A 26,161-nucleotide genomic window follows, 5' to 3' on the forward strand; every position below is an offset into this window, starting at 1 on the left:
TCCTATTGAAAGATGGGTGGACATCTGACAAATGCTGGAAGGTCACTTTGTGAAGGGGAAGATGTATGAGCAGCAATCACGGGACAGTGACAGCCAGAGTGCAGAGAGGGCCACCCCAGTACCAAGAGTGAGGGCATGGTCGTCTAAGATACATCCTCTGTGGGCAGGCTGAATATACTCTCCCAGACTATGCAAGAATCAAATGTACCTGCTATTCAGATTTAGCTTGTGTCTGGTGCCTCTTTCACATGTGTCACTCTAACAAGTCAGGAGGCTGACTTAGTTGTGAGGATCTTGGTTTCCAGCCAGCCTGGGCAGGTGAGACATTTCCAATTAGCCACGAAGAAAACCCGGAACTTTGAGCAGTGTTTCAAAAAAAGGAACAGTGCCTAGGCTCTGAGTTCAAGGCTAAGACCAGCACACACAAACACACACACACATACACACACATACCTCAAAGAAAGACTAGATCCTTGATTTTTCCAATTTGTACAGGACTCTACAATGATTCACTCATACTGATAATGGGGGAACAAGGATACAACGTGGAGGTAAGGCAACTTGTCTGGGCTTTAGTACACTATGTGCAGACGGCAGAGCCACAGTGTGAATGGGAAGGAAGGGCTGTGCAGGAAGTTCCCTCAGCCTTTGCAACACTTCCCTCCTTGGCCTGACAAATGAATGGGTCATCTGCTAAAGCACTTCAGCTCCTGGAAAGGTGTGTGAACTGGCAGGGACACACAAGATGAAGACACCAATGGCCACCTCACCAGAGTATAGGGAAGACCTCAAGAAAGGTGTGAAAGGTTGGTAGGGACTGTAGCCCACAGTAGCATCTCCTAGATGAAGACAGCAGCATTTGCATCCTGGCCTGGTTGCCGTGTCCTTATTCAGAAGGCTCTGCTACATTTCCCCCTTTATTTGTATCTCCAGGATCTTTAGCTTCTACTGATAGAACTATTAAGGGAATGCATCTCCTTATCCCCTGCAGCACACAAATCAAAACAAAAACCAGTAGCTTTATTTCCTCTATGAATATTTTCAGATAGGATATTTTCCAAGAGGAAAAAAAGTCTTAAGCCAAATCAGTGCCTATCCTGAGTAAATGAATATGTGGAGTTGAGGAACTCTTTTATTCTACACCTGGGCTCTGAATTAGAAATAAAGTTTGTCCTGAATGTGGTAACCTAAGAATGTTCATTGGCAGCTAAGGGTCCAGATGGCACTCTTTTAATATAAATATAATTACAGTGGTGAATATAGTATAGTACTGTCAGGACAAAGGAAAATTATGTTCAGATTCAAAGATTGGTAAGGTTTTGTCTTGATTTCTCTTCCCTTTAAATATTAACTCCCAAGGAAAATTTGCATCCATAGACAAAATACATTGTCTTAAGTGAGGATCTAGAAAGGATCTAGAATGAGAGAGGCTGCATGTGTTCTGTGACCAGGTAGTAGGGGGGGCTAATGTTGTAAGGTTCATCCAGTAGGCAAGATGCAGAGAAGCCACTTTCTGTTTGTCCTATTTTTTGTCAGTCCTGGGGCTTGAACTCAGGGCCTAAGCCCTGTTCCTGAGCAGCATGTGCTCAAGGGTAGCACTTCCAGCCTTTTCTGTTAATGTGGTGCATTATGTGGGGCATCATGCATGCTAGGTAAGCACTCTATCATGCTAAGCCACATTCCCAGCTTACAAATCACATTTTTGGCTTGGGCTTTCTTAAGGCTAGAGCTCTCCCACTTGAGCCACAGAACCACTTCTGGGTTTTTTCTATGTATGTGGTACGAAGGCATTAAACCCGGTCTTCGGGCATGATCTGCAAGCACTCTACCACTAGGCCAAACCCCCAGCCCTACACACGACATTTGGAGAGATCAAATTGAGAGTCTTTAATGAAAAAGCTGGCATCTGCAGGCAGATTCCTGTCAAAATGAACAGCAGCTTTGCTAGCTGGTATACTTAACAGCTGGTATACTTAACACTGTATGAAAACCGTGCCATAAAAGAGGAAAGAGCAGAAAACCAATAGCAACCACGCACATCAACCCAGTAGAGAGTTGAAGTGGGACACCTTGTTGATTTGAGGAGAGCCAGGAGGTGGGGTACAGTACATGAGACCTGGCTTAATGGCTGCTGAGCTGTCTGATCAAGAAATAGGTTCAGGTCAGAGGACAAGGTCACAGGACCCTGGAGAGTCCCAGGTTCAAGACACAAGACTGACAGGTCCAGTAACCTACCATCCAGGTCCCTACCCCTGACTCTTAGACATCAGGGAGGCCCATCACCTGGGGGGTGGGGTGGGACTTCCCCTTCTTCCACTATGCAGTCAGGATGTGGCTCGAGGCTAGAGCTCGGCCACCTGAGCCACAGCACCACTTCCGGCTTTTTGAATGTATGTGGTACTGAAGAATGGCATGCCAGACAAGCACCCTACCACTAAGCCAAACTCCCAGCCCTGCAAAGAGAATGTTTGAGTGGCATGGGCATGTGACTTTATGCTCTCTCTGTGCTCTATCGGCTCATTTTCCTACATCGGTGTACTTAGTGTTTGAGGAATATACCTGGTTTGGAAAAATTGTGATTTTGAATTGTCTTAGTTTACCACTTCTTGCAGCTCAGCAGTGGGCCCCTGGCTGGAGCACTGCCCCGGTTCTAGTGTGGACTCCTTTTTCCTGCAGAGGGGCATGGTGCTATCCAGCCTCTCCCAACACCGGAGGGTGGCCTCCCTGCCTGCACAGAAGGAACTCAGGGGCTTCCCACACAGCCAGTGACTGCAGCAAAGATGATATTTCAACACTCAGATTTCATAGATCCTGGAATGGTCCATGAGAACACCTGAAAGTCTGGCCCAAGGCGGTGAGAGACACAGGCTCAAGGCATCACCTTGGATTCAGACTCTGTGCAAGGTCAGCATGCCTGACATGGGCCGGGGAAAAATGATCTTCCCCATTCTACAATAAATGACCTCTCAAAAGCAGAAAAGACTTCCTCATAAAATACATCTTCCGAATAACCACAACAAACTTGCTCTCCTAGAGAAATGGTATTCATGGACTCAGTGTTTCCACTTAAAGTTTTAATTGTAATAACCCAGAAAAGTTGGCAATTTTCCCCAAAGCATCAGATAGTGCTACTAGCTTGGTTGAAGTCCACTCCAAAGGTTGAACTGGCAACAACCTAATAAATTCCTTCGTGCCCAGTTCTCCTGGAGGGCTGAGGGCTCAAGAACCCCAAGATCACCTCATATTGGAAGTCAATCTTAGAGTTGCTGATGTTGGGAGTAGAATGGTATCCACGACGATAAAGTATGGAAGGCCTGGTTGAGAAGCCCAAATGTCCAGAGGTTTCGTGGCTAATACTTCTGATGCTAACTTCTTCGCTGGTATTCAATTGGGAGCTGCTATGGCTGCTGAATGTCTTGCTTGAAGTCTGGTGACTGAATGGAGGGCCTGCCTTAATCCTAGGGCCTCCCTGGGCACTCATGCTTGCCCCAGACCACAGTGTGCCCTGAGCCTGAGGCAGTTTTCATGATTCTGCTCTGGGAATGGGAACCACCATGGGAACCAAGGAAGAAAGGGATGTGGGCAGAGCTGAGGCCACACAGCTCAGTCCCAAGGTGGCTGTGTGGAAGCGGGCGGGATGCAGCCCCAGCTTCTGGGGCTCACTCTCCCACCACTCACAGCCTGGGAGTCCCTTGCCCTGTGGGTCCCTCTGCTTACTCTTTTGAGGGCTTCCTCTGGACCAAGCTCTTCTTACTCTTCCTGCTCTTCCTGCACAGGAAACTGGCCCACCTGGGAGGCTCCAGCTCCTGGCACAGCTTGTCGCTAAGACAGGTAGGAGTTGTGAGCACAGCAGGGCCAACACTGGGGCTCCATCCCAAGTCCCCTGGGAACTTGGGGTTCCATAGGCCCCATGTGTGCTGCCCCCTCTGTGTGCCCCAGCTCACCATTCAGATGGACTCAGGCGCTTCAGGTTTGTGAACCATGTCACAAACTTCTCCTCAGGAACTACGTGGAGCTCCTGACACGCGCCCTGGAGTTCTTTGATCAAGGCCAGGACTTTATATTCCTGGGGGAAAGAGAACAGGATGCTCACTGGCCTGCACAGTGGAGGGGCACCAGGCTACCTATGTGGGGCCTTACCTGGGTCGCTCTTCAATCTGGCTCTGTCTCTTGCTCATTGCCTGCTATGATCCAGGGCCCATCCCACAGCTCCCCCCACATGCCCCCTTCTCCGGTCCTCCACCTTCAGAGAAGAAGAAGGACCCAAGGGCCCTGCACAGCTGGCCTCCCTGTGCTGGGAGGCTTCATCTCCTCACCTCTCTTCTTCTTTGCATGTGTATCCACTTGCCCTGCAAACCAGAGAGCCACTGTGCTTAGCAAATGGTGCTTGCAGCTCAAGGCTGCCTTGCCACTTTGCACCTACCGAGGTAGGTCAGCAGAGGGCAGCATGGGTCCATACCTGGACTAGGGTTGCTCTCAGTCTAGGGCAGGGACAGGGGGCCTGAGGACAGGGATCTGACTGTTCTTCTCAACTCTCAATGCACCCTGCAGAGACTGAGGCTCCTAGGGACAAGCACGGGCTCTTCCCACATGCTAGGTCACCTTGAGGACCTGCTGTCACACTCCCACCCTGCCCTACTACCCACGGAGAAATGGCCCCAAGTCATCAGCAGCACTGAAGGCTAGCTGTTTGCCAGGAGCATCAGAAGATAGCTCTGCTGTGCTGCTTGGATGCCTGAAGCTGGGGAGAACTCGGCCTCTTGCTGGAGCTCCAGGGGCATCCAGAGGCTCTTCTTCTCCTATCTGATTCCCCATGCCTGGTCCCCTGGCTCACTCACATTCTTGGAGTCCTTGTCCTTATGGTGGTGTAGTGATGCCAAGTGGTTGAGGATGGTGCCGAGGTAAGGGACTGTGCCCTCGGAGTAGTCCTATGGTATTGGGTGGTGAAAAATAAGAGTTCACTTAGGCTCCTGCTTAGTCCCACCGGACTTACCCCAGTGCCATGGTGCCAGCCAGGAGAACTTCTTAGGGCATAACAGGCTCCTTCCCCAAGGATCCACCCTCCACTCCTACCCAAGCCCTCAGCCCTGCAAGTGGGGATCAGTCTGGGTCTGGTTCAATCCTAGGCTGGCACACTTGACAGATGGGCAATTTCTCAGCTCCATGCGAGACAGTCTGTTGGATGCAGCTCTTTCCTGCAATATGCAGGAATGGGCAGAGGTCAGGAATGAAGGGGGTTCATCACTGTGTGTGGCTGTGGGAGCCCTGTCCTCTCCTGCTGGGGAGTCTCTTGCCTCAGGCATGCACACTCACCAGTTCCTTCTGCGTTCCCAGTCCTCTCTTGAGTTTGCTCCAGAAGGCCATCCGTGTGGACTGTGGGCCCTGGTAGGATATAGCATGCAGTTAGAAGACTGTCAGCTCACTCAACCCTCCACCTTCCCTGCTTTCCTGGGGTCGTAGGATGTCAGGTTCCCAGTGACCATCATCACTCTTCCTGGGCATATCAGAGCATATGGGAAGGCCTGTCTGCAAGGTTGAGTGTGGACATTTGCAGCAGCCCAAGAGGATGGTGCTATTTGGTCTGGTTCTGAGATTCTGGGTGTGAGGCTGGCTGGGTGGAGAGGAGGCAGCCCCATCACAGACCTGCCACAAGGAGGAAGCTGGAGATTCCCCATCCTGACAGTTCCTCCCCTCCTCACACACCCAGGATGCCTCCTGGCCTGCACTCACTCCACTGGACTGCCAAGCAAGGGGGAGTCACTGGTTCTCCACATAATCTGCCCTTTACCCCAGCACAGAACCCATGCTTCCAGCCTTCCCATGACTCATCCTAAATTCCCACATGATGCCTACTAGAACTTTTGGAAACCCCATCAGGGAGGATTTCCTCGCCCTCCCTCCTCTGGAGTAAACTTCTTCCTGGGCTCATACCACCTTGTAGTGTTTCTCCATCGAATAGATCTTCCTCAGCTCCTGCCATACCTCAAGGCTCCCCCTGGAGGAGGGGCAGAGACAAGGTGAGAGATGGTAGAGGGAGGGAGAGGAAGAGAGGCAGTGGATTTTCAAGTTGAGGCAGATTTCACCCTAATGGAGAAGAGCTTTGCATGTGGCTCCACAATGACACTTAGGTCACCTGGAGTTGAGCAGAGCATTGTGAGGCTAGGGGCCAAAGACCAGAGTGGTTTCCTTTGGAAGAGCTTCTAAAGACTGGATGGCCTCAATGTGTCAAGAGTCCCCTGTGGCCTTGGGTCTTGTGTGCCTGGAGAGGAAGCTGATCCTAGCAGGCAAGTCCTATCAAGTCCCCTCATATCTGAGTTGTGCAGCTGCAGTGTCCCAGGGCTCCTGGAGGAGGGGTGTTAGGCTGACCAAACTTCACTTACCCAGGAACAAGGCACACCCACCTGGAAACAGCTCTCCATGTTTGCTTCAGGCCTTGCAGGGCACTGCTCTGCAGGGCAGATAAGATGGCACACACGGAGATGGCATTTTTGAGGTGGTGGCTCTCCTAGAGATGAGGAATGTGTGAGGTGAGCCCTGGAGCAGCCCCCCGGGTCCTGCTTTGACCCTAGGGCTCCACCTTGGTTACTGGGATGAATGCTAGGGAGCCTGGGGAGATGACTCCATCCTAGAGGAAGCAGAGCAGGAGGCCACATGGCAGGAAGCTGGGCAGAGCCTGAGGAGGGGTTTGGGGACTCAGGCAGCAGCTGTGAGTGAGCAGGCAGCCTGCTGGTTGGGATGGGAGAGGGAAGAAGGGTCCCAGGCCCCTCCTGCAGCATACCAATGCCACCTCAATCCAGTGCTCCAAGACCTCTGCCCTGTCTGCTGCCTCGGCGCTGTGGTCCAACACCGATGTTGTTATTACACATGTTTTTATTCGTTCACAAAACTGTAAAATTGCGAGCACTGTAGGTGCCAGGAGCTCCTGACACTTCTTATCCGGGTCGGAATACACGTAGCTCAAACAATGATAAGGTTTGAGCTCTTTGAAGAGCCTCTGGAAAGGGAAAAGAAATGGTCAGTGGGACTCTGCCTGAGGCCTCCAGAGCCTCTGCCTGGCATGTGAGGCAGGTCTAGGCACTGGGTCTCAGGAAGCAGAGGTGCATGTCTAGGTGTGTCTCCATGCTCCTTCCTGGACCTCTGAGAGCCCCTGGCATATGTGTGTCCCTAAAAAGAGCATGAGGGCCTAGAGAGGAGGGCAGGGATGGACCAATTTCATTCTGCCAATCATGAGGTGCCTCAGCCTGCATGTCCCAGGCAGGGCACATTTGCTTTCCCCACCACACTTCCTTTCTGTCTGCGGTCCACAGGCATTGGCCTTCACCCTGTGGCATGTCCTGTGAATGCCATGGGATCTCAACAGTCCCCAGGCCCCCACTGAGGGTTAAGGATGCAAAGGCCAGTGGACAGATCAAGGCACCTGGGCTTCTGTCTGCTTGTCCTTGTTACTAACTGAGCCATCAGGATCCCTGGACCCTCAGTGATTCCAATTGTCCCTCAAGAAATCAAGATGGCTTGACTTGGTGAACCCAGACCTGGTCCTGGGTTTTGCACTCACCAAGCTGGAATGTGCAGTACAAATGTCCTCTGCCCAGGGAAATGGTGGTGTGGGCAGTAGAGGAGAGAGGGAAAGACTGCATGCCAAGCTACTCACCACAGCCATGATTGCGAACTGTTCGGCCTTCTGGTCAGGCAGCCACTCTACCAAGTGTGCTGTACTCATTTCTTCTAACTTCAACAAAGAAATCCTGGATGGCCCCCTGGAGGAAATCTGAAAATCCCCCACTGTGAGGGATTCCCAGGGAGCTGGGTCTGTCTCAGTTCCCATGTGTGCCTCTCTAGCCAGGGGTACAGAGTATGGCTCTAGCTCTGCAGCACTGAGCAGTGTAGCCCTGGTATCCTCAGAGATCGACAGGCCATGGCCTTGATCGTTGCCAGGTAGTGGATAAACAACCTCCCTGAAACCTTCGGCATCCTGCTCTTGGGCTCTACTAGCAGAGATCTGCAATAGAGCAAAATCTTGATACATAAGGCCATATAATATGAAGCTAATTGAAAGGACCTCCAGGACATTGAAAGAAAAGCCATATAACGAACGATTTTGTCCTTAATGTACTACGTTGTCTCTCATCTCCTTTGCTGTCCCTTGGTTATCTCATATTGTTATAGTCTCTCACTTTATTATCTGATATATTGAATTTGTTTGTATTTGGGTATTTGAAATTTGATAGGGAAGGGGGGAAAACCAAGATGGGTGGGGGGTGTGAGGGGTAGGGTAATGGGTACCAAGACATGTGAAAGGGTATCACTGTATGTGAATTAATGTACCTTCTATCTGGCAAATATCATGTAACCCTTTTACTAATTACAATAATAAATAAATAAATAAATAAATAAATAAATAAATAAATAAATGAAAAGCATGTGCACTGTTTTGCTTGCAGGCATAGAAATTATTCACAAAATATTTTCTACATAGTAGGTAGGGTAGCTACACTGGACATGAAAGGGCGGGGACAATTAATTTGGATGAAACAGTCCTGTTTCATTAACTTTCTACCTTATTGTTCATTTATTTCTTCAAATTTTGGGTTTGTCTGGGAGATGAGAGACTCTCTTCTCTCTTTGATTATATCAGAATAAAAATAGATATTGGTCTGGAGGTTTGGATCAAATACTTGAGCACCAGATGTGCAAGCAAGCTGAGCAAATATAAAGGTATAAGTTCCAACCAAGTATTTTCTAAAATCATCATCATCATCAATAAAAATAATAAATAGCATAAGCTGGGGACAAGGCAGAAAAGTTCATGAAATGTTAATTTCTAATTAATCAGCAAAAAGAAAAAATTCAGAAGTGGAGATGTGGCTCAAGTGGTAGAGCATGAAATAGTTGAAATAGCCAAGTGAGAGCTCAAGGTCCTGAGTTCATGTCCCAGTGGTGCTCCTCTTAGTCAAATATGAATGCACACATACACACAGAACTGAAAATGTACATGGTATACACTGCCAAATACACAGCTCACTCCCTCCAGCAGCTCCTAAAACCTGTTATTAGGTTGCAGGTTTGAAGTCTATAGCAAGTCCACATCTCTTAGGCACCTTATTTCAAAGAGGATTGAACAGAGGGACCAGGAAAAGACTTAATTAACTAGGGCAGTATTTCTCGAGATATTTGTTGTTGACATTGCAAAAGGGACAACATATTATATTTGATTTCCCATTTTCAAAGCAGAAGGAAAGGAAATCCACAACATAGGAAACATTTCACTTTCCTTCCTATTTTAATCAATCTTGAAAGAAAGACTGGGGTGGGAACACTTAAAGCATAACTCTGCGGTTATTGAAAACCCCAAGAATGATGAACTTCATGCATATGATGTTGAAATAATACACAATGAATTGTAGGCACTCTGAATGGCAGTGAAATTTACAACTCCTTTCCTCTGTTCCAAAATAAAAAAAGAATTTCTATCTTCCCAGCAAGTGGTCTCCAAAATGAATGCTGTTCTCACACCCATGAGCAAAGAAATAACTTGGGGCAAGAAAGCACAGTGTGTTTTTATTTACAAATTATATACATCACATCACTTTACTAACATGCTGCCAAATATAAAAATTGAAATATAAACTGTATGAGATATAAAATGCATAGCATATTAGGCATCTCAGTATTTTTCCCCACATTGCCTGACATACTGTTCCACATAACTCAAATACTGACTATGATGATGTCTCGTGCATAACTATAAATTTCTACCTCCCTAAATATCCCTTCCACACAGCTGAAAACAAAAAACTTGAAGACAACTCTTATTGCTGGCATGCCTCTTTTAGAGAGCCTACAAGGACAGAAATAAGTTGAGACCCTAAATGATTCTTTCAATTTGGGTAGGTACGATACTAACTGAGTGCTTTCCAGGTGTGAGGCATTGTAATGTCTTGTGTATAATTTTCCCTAAAACTCCATGTGGTAGATCATCTTCCCAGTTAACAGCTAAAGAAACTGAGGACTAATGTACCTTAGAATTGGCTAGTTACAAAACAGTAGCAAACTGTGTAAGAATCCTTTCTTGACTGAATTTATTCTGGGTCCATCGCTCGCCAGAGAGAAGCTTCGGATTCCCAAGGGGATCCTTAGCAACATGGGAAGGAGGGGGAAATTTGGGTTGTCTGGAGGCACAGGGAGATGTCAGGGTTCCTCTCATCTTTTGGTAGAAGCGAGGGATGCTAATATTCTGACGTGGACAGGACAGTCCAAGAACATACCCACAGTGCTGTGGAGGGAGAATCAAGAGGTGTCAGAGATGAATGACGAGCCAGATATGTTCATCACAGTGCAATTTGTAATAGCTGAGTAGTCCAAGACTCAATAAATTACAGAGCTCTGTGGCTACTAGCATGACGTTTTTTCAAAAGAATAACTATATGAAAAAAATTCACACTTCCTATTTACATGTGCAAAAGCAATATTCGCCAAAACATTCATATGCACAAGTCCTAAAAGTAATCTGGTTAGCAGGGTTGTTGTGTTAGAAAAGTATTTATATGTTTATGTATGCACATGGGAAATACTTTGAAAGACATCAGCCAAAGTATTAATTACTATTTGTTGCTGAAGTATAGTACAGAGTCCATATAAAATATTTTATGACAGAATCATTATAAATAGCCACACATACCACTGTAAGAAGGAAACACTCATAAGTAATATAATCTATTATCTCAAAGTCCTTATGAATTCCGTAAGCCAAAGATTTGATACCCATCTTTTCAGAAAGTGTCACTGGCAGCATTTTATTTCATTTTATTTTCTGACATCAAGTTCTTTAATAATAGAAAAGAAAAGCACCAGGTGTTTCTCACCAGGTGCCTTTGCAATGGCAGCAGAGTTCACTGGTATATTTTTTTCAGAGCCAAAATAGCACCTACTATTCACATGCCCTATCTTTAAAGCCTTCATTGTTTCACTATGATTCAAAAGTGAAGTTACTCACTCCCGCCCACACAGCAAGAACAATACGATCACCACACTGAACTGAATAAATGCTTGAAACTTCATAAATAGTAAGTATCTCATCTCAGAATGTCTTATGAGTAGAAATCATTATGATGCTGTCTGCCATATAATTTATCATCATCATCATCATCATCAACATCATCGTTTGGGTTTTTGTTCTGGTACTGGTGATGGAACTCCATCACCTGAGCCACACCACCAGTCCAACATTTTGCTGGTTAATTGGAAATGAAGAATTTTCTGTTTGGACTAGCTTCAAACTGATCCTCCAGGTCTCAGCATAGTGAGTAGGTAGGATTTCATATGTCAGCCACTGGTGTCTTGCTCAGAAGTCTTACTTTATTAGAACACAGTCTAACAAATTACCCTTTATTTTTCTGACCAGTACCTCATTGTGACCTGGAAAAGAAATACAACTAACATGGCAGCAAACCTTCAAAAATACCATGAGATTTATATCGGCCAAAAAAACTGCTAAGAAAAAGTTTATTCCCCAATACAGATGAAAAGTTTGACCTACAGTAGCAAGAAAAACAACAAAAAAGAAAGAGCTGGACAAACACAAAATGGAGAAAGAAGATAAGAATTGTGATTTCTTTCAAAATTGTAATCATTAAATAAAATAAAATTTGCTTATTTTCATCTTCAAGGAATCCAAATGGTTTACATTATATCTAGCATACAGACTATTACTAAATAATAACAGTTAACAATATCACAAAGTATAAAGTTTTTCAGAAACATAAAAATGTTAGAAGGTATTTCAGATACTTCTTTGATTCGAATTAGAGAAGATATGTCTAATTATGACATGATATCAAAAGGAATGCTGTATAAACTAAGTAAGCAAAGATATTTGCAAGTAATATTAAAAGTAATTCCTGAATGTTTCTCAAGTATGTGAAATACTGAGAAAATCAATGCATAGCATGACAGTGCCACTTGTTAAAACAGTCTGTTAATTATCTTTATCATGCTCATGGCAAAAATAGGATACTGTTGGATAAAGAACATCTTCACATAATTTAAATCCATGCTATGTTTTATTAATTTAGATCCTCCGTTTACCCCAAGAGGGGGTGGAGATGATTGGCTACATCTTCTGTTGCAAATATACACAAAGCCTTATTTGCAATGGAACAAAAACACAAATTTAGAATTGGATTGACGAATGTCCAAAACCCAACTCTACTACTTCAGTGCCTGTCTTTGCACAAATTATATCATACTACTGACCTACCGTGTCTCTATACATTAAAAATAAACAGTGCCAATAATCAGATCCCTCATAGGGTCCGGTAAGAAAAACAATGAGATGTTATTTGTGAAGTTCTGGCAACACAGTAGGGATTTGATTGCTGTGAATTTTTTTTATCTCCTTCCCATTGTCACCTTTCTTTCCTTGCTTTCATACCTAGATCTTCACAAGGCAAGTTGATCTGGAGGGAAAACAGAAAGAAGGAAGAAATAAAGGGGGGGAGAAGGGAAGGAGGAATAGAGGGAAGGAATGGAGGGAGGGAGGGAGGTAAGGAGACAAAGAGGAATTCACCTTACCAGAGGCTTACACCTGTAATCCTAGCTACTCAGGAGATTGAGATCTGAAGATGGAGGTTGGAAGCTAGCATGGGACAGGAAAGTCTGTGAGACTCTTTAACCACCAAAATTCAGATGTGGAGCTGTGGCTCAAGGGGTAGAACTACAAGGAACAGAGCTAGGTCCCTAAGTTTAAATCCTAGTGCCAGCACCAAAACAAAGAAACTCACCTTAAATTCAAAGAATGTTCTAGGGAAAAGGAACTGTAAACAGCAACAGGCTCAAATCCCCTGATTATACAGATTGTGAAACTGACACCACATCAGGATCATGCTATAGAAACATGCATGCGCAGGGACCATTTCCTCTTATCCTCCAGAAATGACTAAAACTAGAGGCCATTGGGGAAAAAAAAACCTTCAACTTCCAGGGCTCAAAGGGCTGATTGTTCCATGGCCACAAAGTTCCCTTTTACCCAGGTATACAAGATGTGGAAGGTGGTAAACTAGGAGTTAAAAAATATAAGCAACATTTCTTTTCTGGACTGTCCTATGTCCTTGTGAGAATTGCTTGTTCATGCAATTCTCAGAGAACACCCCTTGGACACAGCACAAGGGCTCCACCTTCAACCTCAGAATGAAGAGGAACTTTTCAAAAATGCTATCTGAATCTTTAAAAAGCAGATCAGAAATGCAGTCTCTTCTTACAAAACGTGAACCATATAACATTTCACTTTGCAAGCTTTCATCCCAAGAATTTTATTCTCCACTGGTGAAATCACACAGGTAAAATTTTAAAATAGGGTTTTAAAAAAAACTACTGCATTTCCTTTTAAGTTCTTCATCATTCATGCTGCTGTGTCATTTTCTTTATAGTTGCAACAGAAGCTGATGAGCTCTTGCATTCTAATTCTCCTAGAGCTTCACTCCAGTGGACTTAGGGTTTTGCAACAAAGAAAAAGATTAATCTTTGCTCAGTAGATCTATTCATAAATTATTCTTTATATTCCAATAAATACTTGGTAGTCTGGGGAAGAGAAACTTCAATCATGACAAAAGAAAACAAAATTCAGTGCTATTCAAAGCCATTACGTAGACTTTGAAGATTAGTTTTTACCAATCACATTGGTGAGTCATATAGTTTATATTAAAAACCACATAAAATATTCTCTTAATTCACAGAGTAAAACTCCCAAATTTAGGTTAACTCCTAAAGAAGGTGATATCGTGACATCACAGAATGGAAGGCCATCTTTCTTCTATCATCTACTTATAGATGTTGGTATGTGCACCCTGTTTTTTCTTTCTGGCTCTACCACATTCTCAGATGTCTAAGTCTTGATAAAAAGTAGTCACAGATACTCAAAGGAAAGGGACTATCTAGCTAAGGAAAACTAGAAAAAATTATATCCAGAGCTCTTACCTTTCCTTTATTCTGATTACAAACCTGAACTCAGAAATGTGAGTTTGGTGAGTCTCAAAAATGTTGGAAAGGGTTGATTACCCCCATCGGAGCAAGGATTAAAACCAAGTCCTATTTTCGTTGTATTTTTTTATTCAGCACCCAAACTTTTCAATGTGCCTTGCTCATTTATAATCTCCTATATTTGAAATTCAAAGAGCAGTTGTTAAAAAATCTTAATTGTGAGAAGACTTTAAGAACAGTGTTGAAAGAAATCTATGGACACTTGGATGCCAATACAGTGATCTCCATGTTTGCTTCTTTACACACACACACACACACACACACACACACACACACACACACACACACACTGTACTTTCTATCTTACATTTTAATTGGTAATCCACTTGTAGGTACTCTTTTGGTTTCTACTTCAGTTTTGCTAAAGAATAAAAAGGAATGCAAAAGAAACCATGTCAGTTTGGGTCAAGTTAGTTATAATTAATGTTTAACTAGCAAGCTGATCTTCTAAACTTTACACGTAGCAATCTACCATGTCATCTGTTCTAGAAAATGATTCTAATTGATCATATCAGGCCTGTGAAGACAGAAGATTTCAGCCTGGTTATAGTTCTGCATGCCTGTAATCAATGCACACTGAACGCAGGAGAAGAAAGATCATTCCAGGAGAGCTCAGAGTACCTTGAGACCATGGATTAACAGCAGCAGCAAAATGCCGAAAGATGTATTGTTGAACTTCTTATTTTTACTACAATAGGACTTTATAGGCTAGCAATGAGGACCTCAGAAAATAGTATTATAAAAGTATCTTTATTAAAAAGTGAAAGATTTATACAATCTGAAGAGAAACCAAACTACATGACTCTGATGACAAAATGCCATAGGAAGAAAAAGTATCGTCATATTCATAAAACTCTCACCATAATGTGGAATTAGGCAGACAGGCTCACAAGATGACCTAGGACTGGTTAAAGAAGAGCTTATGTGTGATCCTCGACTTTGCTCCACAAAGGATTCTTTTTTAGCATAAACTTTCAGTCAAAAAACTGATTACATATGAACCAATCGATTTTCACTGCTCATGTCATATTGCTACTTCATATGACACCATACATATTAGTAGCTAAAATCAGAAGATAAGTGAATTGGGTCACCATTTAATTAGAATAAAAATGATACGGCTTGAGATAAGTGCCTTCCCAAGCAGGCCTCTAAATGAGATCACATCCAACTTCCACTCACCACACAGCCATGTGAGAGGCATGTGTGACAGGCTGACCCTTCCTGATGTATGCTTCTTTCATTTTCCTAGCAGCACTGGTGTTCCAACACAGGATCTTTACTTTCTGCCATGTGCTGCATCACGCCTGCCACCAGTCCTTTCATGGTGTTGGTGTTTCTTTGTGTCCAAGTGCTCAGCTCCAGCCATGTGTATGTGCATACTTATGAGTACATGTGTCTGTACACATATATATATATAAAATATAAACATAAACTTCCACTTCTACACTTGTCTTGGTTTATATCTTACCTTTCTGTCACATTGCCATCATCAGGTGCTGGACAAGGATCATGTGCAGTTGTGCTAAAGTAACAAAAACACCTATGGTCACATATCACATGAATACGGAGGAGTTCAAATTCTGGGTCAAATTCTGATGCAGGTCCTACATTCATGCACTGTTTTTTCCCTATAACTGGTTCTCTTCTCACGTTGATTTGAAATAAATGCAACCTTACAGTTTCAGACCATGAAGAAATACACTTGATGACACAAAAATGACAGTTAGCATGACTGGCATTCTGGGAGTGAGTGTGTTTCTAGTTCAGTGTGTCATTAAGGAGGACAGGTGCAAGGTCATCTCCAAAAGAGAAAACAACCACATTACTCACCAAGCCACCAAAGAAATTGGGCCTCAAATCACTAAGGGGAAGGCGGGCTCGTCGACTATCCATGACCTTCCTCACATCTAATCAAAACCTCCAGTTTTTCCAAGTAACTACAGTTAGATGAGAAAAAGTAGCTACAGACTCATTTCTGATCTGAAAACTTCAGTGTCCTCCATTCACATCCTGGGGAAATCATCAGAGTGACTGTTGGAGCAAGGAACTTTTGTGTAGTCCCTCTATTGAACATTTATTCCCATGTCAATCCATCACTTTGAAACTTATCAACCACTTTTCCATGCAAATAAGTGTGAGTATTAGGGGAAGGGAAAAATTTAATCTGAGACGATTAGATAGAACAAAATCTTTATGTTCATGACTTACAACTAAGTGAAAGCAGTGCTCTTAGCTTTTTGTGTTTTCTCCCTAATGGCCCTCTGTTTTCTCAGTCCAAATTTCCTCTTTCTTCCTAGTTAAGTTCCAGGTTCTCCACTCCTTGTGCCAACTTTTTATTGCCATCATTATAAATATCTACCTTGCTCGAATACTATGTGTGGCACAAGATCGAGCCTTTTCAGTGTGTAACAGACTTGGATAAGAACAAGTCTTGCATGGTGGCAGAGCAAGACACAGTGCCATTTTAGACACTAATTTCACAATGACAGGGCTCTGAACTATCAGGGATGCATGCATGATCTTGATCTTATACATGCAGTTCTGTGCAGACTCGGTAGCCTCTATTTTTGTTTCTTTTACTTTTCTGCACATCGGATCTGCTCCTTTGGTCCAATCAATTACAGACTCACAAGTTGGAAACGTCATGTTTTCTAGGGGAATATGTTACTAATGTTAACAATGTACTTGAAGCATATTGTCATGACTGAGTCTTTCTCCAACGCTTCAATGGTATTAGAAAAGAAAGTGATCCACAAATCTCTCAGGGGCTGAGATCTGAGCACCATGGTTCAAAGCCAACCCAGCCATGAAAATCCATGACTCTTTTGTCCAATTTACCACCAGAAAACCCAAGGTGGCGCTGTGGCACAAGCGGTAGAGCACTAATAGCCCTGAGCTGAAGAACTTAGGGACAGCACCCAGTTCAAGCCAATGGATTACCAAAAAATAAAAATAAAAAATAAAAAGTGAGAGAGAAGGAGAAAGAAAAGTATACCATAACCCAACAAATCTACCTACTCTAGTAGATAATGACGTCTTGTTCACGTTCAACTCACTTCAGAAGAACTCAAGACTTCATATCATCTAATATTCCCTGCTGCTGCTCCTGCTATTCAGATAGGAATAAGAAAAAGCAGTCTAGAAGTAAGGCTCCCCTTCAGTATGAATGTGGGCCTTTCAGGGTTTAAGCATTCAAAAGAAGGAAGGATCACCTCTTAGCTACTGGTGCTAGGCCTACTTTTGGTTTCAGCAAAGGATTCCCAGGTCCCTTGCCACATTCGGAGTAGCTGACAGGCACCGTGATAATCTAAGAATTTTGGGTGCTAGTAGTTGCCTTCATAGCACACCATGAGCAAGTGTCTTTGGACAGGTTCTATCATTTCTATTGAGTTTCAAAACACATCATGATTACATTCAATATCGATAAGCAGTGCTTGTGTACCCTGAAGATATCATTGTGCAACATGAGTTATCACTTAGATGACAAAAAAAATCAACTCACCAACTACTGATGTCTTCATTGGAATGAACTATAACAGCTCTTAAGCCACTATCCTCACTGTAGACATATTAAAAACACACAATAATTAACTGGGAAAATGTGGGAATTAATCATGCATTTTTTCCAGAACACTAAGTTAGGAAACTAAGGTCTTGTGAATGCAACACAAAAATGCTGCCAACAGAGCTTCATCTCTACCATTTTTGTCCCTGCCACTCCTGCCACTACTGAGATCTCACCCCAGAGCCCTGTCCTTGCTACTCCTTTGTTCATGGTATGGTGACAATTTGGGCCTATAATGAGATATGATAATCTAAGGGTTTTGGGTGCTAGTATTTGTCTTCACAGCACACCAAGAACCACTGTCTTTGGATCTGCTCTATCATTTTCTACTTAGTTTGAAAACATGTCATGATTATGTGTGATATGAACAGGCAGTCCTCTGTGCTCTGAAAAGCCATCATTTTCCAAAATGATTTATCAATTAGATGAAAAATGAATCAAGTTACAGTAAATGAAAAAAAATTCTAGAATACAGAAACAAGAGCTTTACCTTGTGTGATAGTTGTTCTTAATGTACTATGTTATTTCTCTTTTCCTTTTTCCCCTTAATTGTTAATCTCATATTGTTATTGTATCTGAAAATTTACCTGGAGCATTACATATGTTTATTTGAAATAGAAGAGGGAGGGGATAAAGCAAGTTGATTGGAAAGGTGTAGGGGAAGGGAAATGGGATGAAAACATAAACAGGGCTATCAATGTGTGAGAAGAAATTCACCTACTATCTGAGGAAAATAAGTGTAAGCACTCTATACATGATCCCCAAAATAAAAAAAAATTAACTCACGCAGTACTGATGTCTTCGTTTGAATGAACAACAGCCGTGGTTAAGTTGCTGCCTTTGCTGTGGACAAATTGAAACATATAAAAATTAAGTAGGACAATGTGGGAAGGAATGTTGTATTTATAACAATATTAAGTTAGAAAACCATAGCTTGTGCATGCTACACAGATGCTCTGTCAAAGGTACTATGCCTCTATCTCCTCTGTCTCTGCCAAAACTTCTCTCCAGAACTGAACTCTGAACTCAGAGCCCTGTCCTTGCAACTCCTATGGTGATGGCATGGTGATCCCTCCTACCTAAGGCTTGCCTGTTCAATGACACTTCCCCTTAGGATTTCACCAGAATGGTAGATGGATGTGTAGACTTGGGTTCACAGGTATGATTCTGTCTACAGTGGGGGTGAACAGCCGAGGACAGCAATATGACGCCATCCAGAGTATTCCTTCTGGCAGAAGTCCATCTCCACTGAATGAGCAAAATGCATTGCATGTGTGAATGAGGAAGAAGAGATTCAGTGATAAACAAGAAAGTAAAATATTCCTGGAGCCCTGACTTGAAGCCATAGTAGCAGAGTATTGCGACTCTGCCACACACGTGTGGACATGATCGATCTCTCTCTCTCTGTCTCCTACCTCTTTCATTGTAAGCATAAATTTATTCACGAGACCTGTATTCACAGATGTGAGCAGTAAGGAGCTTGACATAATGCTGTGGAGCCATCTGTCTATCCAATAGAAATGGTGCCCATAAAGTACTCGCACTGTCACAAATCTTACAACCACAGTTTTGAAAAGCTGGCATTAATGCACAATGAAAATAATATGTATAATTTAAGGTCTAGGCCTACAGAAAGTGTATAGCCATCAAAGAACTGGACATAGCCAACAGAATATGGAAAGGACCGAACAAACATGTAGCCACTTGGATCTGACACTTGTATTTCTTCACCTGTGAAGAAATTGTTATGGCAGGAAATAAATGCATAGGATTCTGTGTCTTTGCCGTCAGACCAAAGGAACACAACCAGTTGTAGTAGGATCTCATACACTGGCAATGTGGGGGGTTTTAGGCGTTTCCCTTCACTGCTCCCTACAATAGCAAAACACTTTTGTGCAACTCATTTCTCATTTACTCATCAAAATGGAAAAGGGGCAATCTGACAGACAGAAGGTACACTGACAATATTTGGAAACTACCCAGAAATGATCAATCTGTTTCATAACATTTATATTTATGTATGTTTATCTACTTGTAGATATCTGACCTTTGCTTGAATTCTTCCGTCCCAAGATCTGGTGGGTCATTTTTATCCAAGCTAAAGAGAATTAAATTATAGATAATCAAATACCATGTGCAATCATAGTTTTACGTTTTCACTCAGTGTAGTAAGTTAATCTAAGACTAACAAATTTGTAGAAATCAAAACTTTTACATATTTAGCTAAATGAACAAAGGAATTTAATTTGGGGTAGGGGAGTTACATTTTATCATTTCAAAAGAAATCTTTTATGCATGGTCAAAGAATTTTTTTCTCTTAGTAAACCTAATACACTGCTCCCTACAATAGCAAAACACTTTTGTGCAACTCATTTCTCATTTATTCATCAAAATGAAAAAGGAATAATATGACAGACAGAAGATACACTGACAATACTTGGAAATTTCCCAGAAATGATCAATATGTTTCCTAACATATACTTATACACATTGATGTATATGTTTATCTGACCTTTGCTTGAATTCTTCTGTCCCAAATTCTGCTGGATCATTTTTATCCAAGCTAAAGAGCATTAAATTATAGACAGTCAAATACCAAGTGCAATCATAGTTTTACTTTTTTACTTAAGGTAGTAAGTTAACCTAACACTAACAAATTTGTAGAAATGGAAACTTTTACATATTTATCACTTCAAAAGAAAGCTTTTATGCACGGTCAAAGACTTTTTCTCTCTTACTAAACCTAACACACTGATTATTGGTATCATGTAGTCTAATTGTACATGCAACTCACTTCAGAAGAACTCAATCCATTATACAATCTGATTTTCAGCTTTCTAAGTCTGCTCTTCTCTCTCCTTCCTGTCACTAACTTGGCTGATTTCTTAACTGCTTCTCACCAAAAGACAAGAAACAACAGCCTAAAAGCTGGACTCTCATCATACCTGAAAATGAGCCTGTCTACTAAGTACCAGATTTCTAGAGAAGGAAAGAGGCCCACCAACATTTTCACCTCAGAAACACTGAGACCACCTCATTGTTCCTGACTGGGACTCTCTCCTCGATTGTCTCAGTACAAGTTGCATGTAGGAAATAGGTAAATAAGGTAGAGAATAGGTAAATAAGGATACGGTTACTATGTTTTACTTCACAGTATACCATGACCAAGTCTCTGCTGCCTGACGCTATCATTTTCAATTTAGTTTCAATACAAGAGAAGGATACATGAGGACACTGATCAGCTGTCATATAGATTGGGTACTAACCTCACCCTAGAAGTGAATTTACACTCAGATGACAGAAAATTCAACTCACCAAATGTTAATGCTTGGGTCACAAACTGCAATGGCAGTTAATGCTGTGTCATCTCTAAAAAATAATAGAAAATCAGCCACAGAAAATCAGTTGGAACATTTAGAAGAAATCAAACTGTTTCTACAAGGCTGTGTACTAAAACCATAACTGTGTTCATCTGAGGAACATGCTCTGCCACTTGAGCTACATCGCCATCTCCAGCTCTTCTGTTCCCTCTAGCTATTTGCTCTGGTACTATGGTGTGAAGTAGGAGACCTGTACTTAAATGAAAAGCAGTATTTCCATTTTACAATAGAATGGATTTGAATCTCTTCAGGAACTTAAACATGGAACTTAGAAAAGTAAAGTTTTCACACAAGATAGAAGAATTGTTCCCCCTACCACAGTACCTAATGCCATCTTGTATGACTTTCAATGCAATGCAATTCAAGGGAGCTCAACCCGGAGGTCACAGCCAATATTCTGCTTCCTCTGTTCCTTCTATTCCCTTCTTATTTTCAACAATCGTGGATGTCTTTACTGACTTACTTGCAGAGAGTACCAATGGGTGGCAGGCCAGAAACAGAGAACTCTCCACTGCTAACCAGGACAGAGAGAACTCCCTCTCCTCTGGAGTCTCAATCCTTCGCCCAATTTGCAAAAAGAAAGAATGGCACAAAAAATTGCACTTCCCTGACCTTCCAAATGGTTCCCACAAACATGGTGCTTAGTCTCTGTACAGCTTTCTACACAAGTCTGTCGACATTTGGGTATCTGACCACTTAGGGCTGTCTTGTGTGCATCCATGTGCATCCTGCTAGTTATTATCAACATCAATAATTAAATTGCACACAGTCAAATACTGTGAGAATTCCAAAACCTATTTTTTCTCCCCAAATAGCTATAACTGCCTGAAAACTAACTCTACATATACTGTATATGCAAGGGGGTATTTCGTGTGCTTTCCTAAAAATATGGCCTCTCACGTCAATGAAATGTTCACCTGTGCTAAACAACCACTTATGCAAGACTGAAATATTCTTTTCCTAAACCACTGGTAGCACTGTTTTTATGGGTTTCCTTATCTTCCATTTCCCTTGCTATGGAATTAATCAAGCTGATCTACCACCTACATTTCTGCTTTCTCTCTTCCCTCCATGCTGGCACTATTGTTCTCTATCCATCCAGCCTCTCTGAGTGATAAAAAGGATTTGTATTTCATGAGTTATTCGCATTAATATCCAGAATATATGTTGGAATGATCGCACAGACATGCTTTTACTATTTAGTAGTATTTCACATTCACATAAAATTCTAACCCTCACTTGATGGTAAAAGCCTTCTCATCCCCTAAATAAATCACAAATGGTATGAGGGAGGTGTCTTCAGCTGTCACGTCTCCCATGAACATCTGATATCCTAGTCATTATATTTTAACCAGTCTCCTTCCCACAGCAATTGAAGGAGACACATCAGGGATGAATAAGGCATGAAAAGATTCTCTGGTCTTTTCATCACCATCAAGAAACATTCTTGATATTTCTTCTTAGAAATAGCTAACATTTTAGAAAGGAACTACTGATATTATGGCCAAAGTAAATTAGAAAAATATCAAAGACCTTCAATTGTCATCTACACTTACGGGTCCCTAATCTCAATTACTTTCTTTTCTGTGACTGTCCTTTCATGGATGACTGTATTTACATACATGTAAATATGCATAAATACACATGGGTGACATTGTATGTTTATTTGGACCTTACCCTTCATTGTTGGTTCCTTTGTCAAGTTCAGTTGAGGTATCAGATAAAATATCGCTAAAGAATGAAACCAAAATATATAGTCAGAGTCTCCAATGATTTTCTACATTTGATTTCATGTCCCTCCTTTCTTTGTTCCATAACCCATTAAATATTCAGATTTTTGTTCCATTTCTATGTATTTTAATTTCTTCTATTGTTTACTTCCATGTCTATTTCTAGTTGAATTCCACCATAGTATGATAGCACATGGTAATATTATCTTTTCTTACATGTCCTGTTAAGACTTCTTTAGACTCTGCCAAGAAACCTCTTTGAAGAATTACTACGGAGGAGTATTAGAGAAAGGAAAAGGAAAAAAGAGAATAATGCTGCCTCTATGCTCTAAATATTATTTCCTTTGGGGAAAGCTTGGGGTTGCCTGGATGATACTTATTCTGGGACTGCTGGATGGAATATTCTGCAGATATGTGCTACCTTTGGCTCTGGGTCTTCAGTTAAATCTGGTTTTTGCGGATTCTTTGGAAAGGATCTAACATGGTTGGGATCCATCAACTCATTTATGTTCAGCGATGTCTGTTGTGTCAAATTGGGTGCATTGAGGATTAGTTGCCTTTTGTTGTTAATCATTACAGTGTCTTTAGCAAAATGAAATGACTTTCATGTTGTAATACTTTCAAGTTTTCTTTGCCAGATAGGAGTACATTTACATTTGCTTCCTTTTGGGTGCCATATTGGAATATCTCTTTCCATCCATTCACATCAAGCATGTGACTGTCTCTGCTAGGGAGGTGGACTTCCTTCTTTCTCTTTCTTATTATGTTTCTCTGCAGGTACTATTGGGTTTCCTCTTAGGGCCTGGGTGTTCTACTTTAGCTTTTTCTATTAAGATGAATACTCTACCACTTGAGCCATACTTCTGGCTTTCGGGAAGTAAACTGGATAAGAATCTCATAGGGTTTCCTGCCGATATTCCTATTTAGAATGCCACTGCTTTCTTCCAGAAAGGATTCTATCCTTTAGTTGACTGCATTTGTAACATCTTGGGAAGTGTAGCTGACATAATGACTAGAAGAAATTCTCCTCATGACCTGTTCCTCCCTTACCCTAGCTGTTACAAAGAAGGAAGAAAGATGTACATTTGTCTCTCAGTAGCTGGGCTGTCATGCCTGTGTCTTAGTTGCTTCCCATACTTCTTATTTCACATTTTGACATCTGTTGGTGTACGCACAAATATATTTCTTTCCTTCATGCTGCCTTTAGAAATATGTGTGGATATATATATATATATATATATATATATATATTCAGAGAGTCTTCCTAGATTTGAACTCACATTTCAGTGCTAGATCCCACATAACATTCTACAGACACTTCTTCCAGGATAAGAAAGTCTCATCATAAGGCACAACTATACTCTACATTTTCAGTCAAATAGCTACCTACTTTATACATGAAGTGATCAATTTTCTCTACTGCTATAACGCTGATACTTCATACTTCAGTATACATATAAGTAATTAAAATCAGTAGATAAATGAAGCTAGGTCATCAGTTTGATTCGAATGAAAGTATGTTGTTAATGATTACTAATAGTGGAACTGTCCCTTACTTAACAACAGTCTCTTAGTATTACCATATATGCACATGAAGGCATGTATCACTTGGAAAGTTAGAGTGTAAATTCTGCACCCACACAGATTTTACTGATTATTAAATCTTTTAACCATATGCTTCCTGTTGTTCATTAAGTTAACTACTGCCAGTAGTAAAGAGTAAATTGATAGGCCAGATACACAAAGAAGAAGAGAATAAAACTTTCTCTACACTTTCTCCAAAAAACAAAGGAGGAAAGAAACAAGGATACAGTAAAGAAAAAGAAATGTGAGAAATATGTCCCTTATGATCAAGCAGAATTTGGGTGATACGGACTATTCTCTTTAATGAAAGATGCCAATGGTTTTAATGGTTTAAATATAATGAATTTAACTTGACTCAATGATACACTGCCCACTAAACTCGCATTTCATGAGTGAGTATGGAATGGAGGAATTTATTTCTGGAAAACAATCAAATGTAAGCAATGACAGAAAATTCTTGTTATGCAGTTAAAAGAACAGCACAGTAAACAGTGGAAAACTATCAAGACTGGCAGGAAATTTTGTGAACTATATCAAATAAACAACCATGGCAGCATAGATATCTCCTGATTTCTGCTTTTCTGAGGTGTTATTCCCAAAGAAGGAAATTAGTCATAAGTTCTTGTCTCTAGACTTTCTTTATGGAGGTTAAAATATATAAAACTAACAAAAATAGAAACCCCATCTTGTTTTCCCCTTCTCTTCTCTATTTCAAATAAGTGTATTAAAAGGGGGGGAAGGGAGGTTAGCCTACTGGTAGAGTGCTGGCCAAGCATGCAGAAAGACTCAGTTTCGATTCCTCTGTACCATGTACATAGAAAAAAGCCAGAAATGGTGTTATGGTTTAAATGGAAGAGCTCTAGCCTTGAGAAAGTCCAAGCACATTGCCCAGGCCTTGAGTTCAAGCCCCAGGACCGACAAAAAAACAACAACCATGAATAGTCATTGTAACAATATAGGTATATAGTGCAGGAAACTGCTCTTCTATAAAACCAACAGCATGAAATCTTCAAGGAGACATACACTTGAATGACATTAGATGCATTCTATCCATTGCTAGTAAGGAAAGATCAGTTAGACAAAAAATATCAATCAAAAAATATCAAAGTTTACTACAGTCCAAATTTGTTTAGAAGACACTTGAAAACATTTCATCTTTTAGCTGAAGAATATATATTCTATCAGAAGTTCGGATGCTGAGCTACTACCCTAGTCTGAAGAAATCGAAAAACAAAATTGAAATCAAAAGTGTATCTTACTTTTTTCAATTCATGTGGATTCAACACTAGGCCTCGGCTCTTTCCGTGAGCTCTTCAGCTCAAGACTACTACTACCCTGTCCCTAGAGTCACAGCACCACTTATGGTTTGGCTAGTGGTTAATTGGAGGTAAGAGACTCACAGAGTCTCACAGGCCAGGGCTGGTTTTGAACTGTGATCCTCAGATCTCTGCCTGCTGAGTGGCCAGAATGACAGCAGCAGTGTATCTTATTTAAGGACATAGAGCTACAAAAATACTAAAGGTATTAGAGATTATATTAGATATGAAAGTTAACTGATAAGTAATTGATCAATCAGAGGACTGATAAACCAAGAAAGAAAGTTTAACTTACTTAAAGGAAATGGGAAAAAATTGATACTATTGCAAAACACACTAACTTTGATGTGGTAGTAAAGCTGATATTCCAGATGTGTAAGATGGAATAGTAGTCAGAGATAAGGCGTTGCCAGTGTGGGTAGAGGGATTGTGAAATGTCCCTTGCATTGTGCTGGTGTTTTATCAGTGTCTTACCTCCTGGGAACTACAGACAAATGAGAGTACCTTTTTGTTTCAGAAAAGGATTCCCTGCGACCTTGGCTCATTGTG

General features: G+C 41.7%; 1 protein-coding gene and 2 long non-coding RNA genes across 4 annotated transcripts; all 3 read right to left on the bottom strand.

Annotated features, from left to right (window-relative positions):
• Window positions 1-3,059: 3,059 nt before the first annotated feature.
• Window positions 3,060-7,967, bottom strand: LOC150039666 (ral guanine nucleotide dissociation stimulator-like). 2 transcript variants are annotated; one of them, XM_090327653.1, is made up of 10 exons: window positions 7,652-7,967; window positions 6,779-6,994; window positions 6,402-6,505; window positions 5,935-5,995; window positions 5,314-5,382; window positions 4,839-4,928; window positions 4,317-4,349; window positions 3,945-4,066; window positions 3,718-3,822; window positions 3,060-3,434 (listed from the first exon to the last, which is right to left on the bottom strand). In XM_090327653.1, exons 1-10 carry the CDS (start codon window positions 7,823-7,825, stop codon window positions 3,176-3,178), a joined length of 1,233 nt encoding a protein of 410 aa, XP_090183779.1. In that variant the 5' UTR covers window positions 7,826-7,967; the 3' UTR covers window positions 3,060-3,175. The 2 variants fall into 2 exon arrangements, with proteins under 2 accessions (XP_090183779.1, XP_090183778.1); XM_090327652.1 differs by having other exon boundaries at window positions 5,932-5,995.
• Window positions 7,968-14,341: 6,374 nt separating this feature from the next.
• On the bottom strand, window positions 14,342-18,444 carry LOC150039667 (uncharacterized). Its single transcript, XR_016534286.1, has 4 exons — window positions 18,389-18,444; window positions 17,540-17,596; window positions 15,506-15,559; window positions 14,342-14,395 (listed from the first exon to the last, which is right to left on the bottom strand). It is a non-coding gene; the product is annotated as an uncharacterized LOC150039667 (long non-coding RNA).
• A 1,688-nt stretch (window positions 18,445-20,132) lies between these two features.
• On the bottom strand, window positions 20,133-22,715 carry LOC150039668 (uncharacterized). Its single transcript, XR_016534289.1, has 3 exons — window positions 22,660-22,715; window positions 20,918-20,971; window positions 20,133-20,165 (listed from the first exon to the last, which is right to left on the bottom strand). It is a non-coding gene; the product is annotated as an uncharacterized LOC150039668 (long non-coding RNA).
• Window positions 22,716-26,161: the final 3,446 nt, after the last annotated feature.

The sequence above is a fragment of the Megascapheus bottae genome, unplaced genomic scaffold (assembly GCF_031878675.1).
Source record: "Megascapheus bottae isolate mThoBot1 unplaced genomic scaffold, mThoBot2.hap1 HAP1_SCAFFOLD_53, whole genome shotgun sequence".
Lineage (NCBI taxonomy): Eukaryota > Metazoa > Chordata > Mammalia > Rodentia > Geomyidae > Megascapheus > Megascapheus bottae.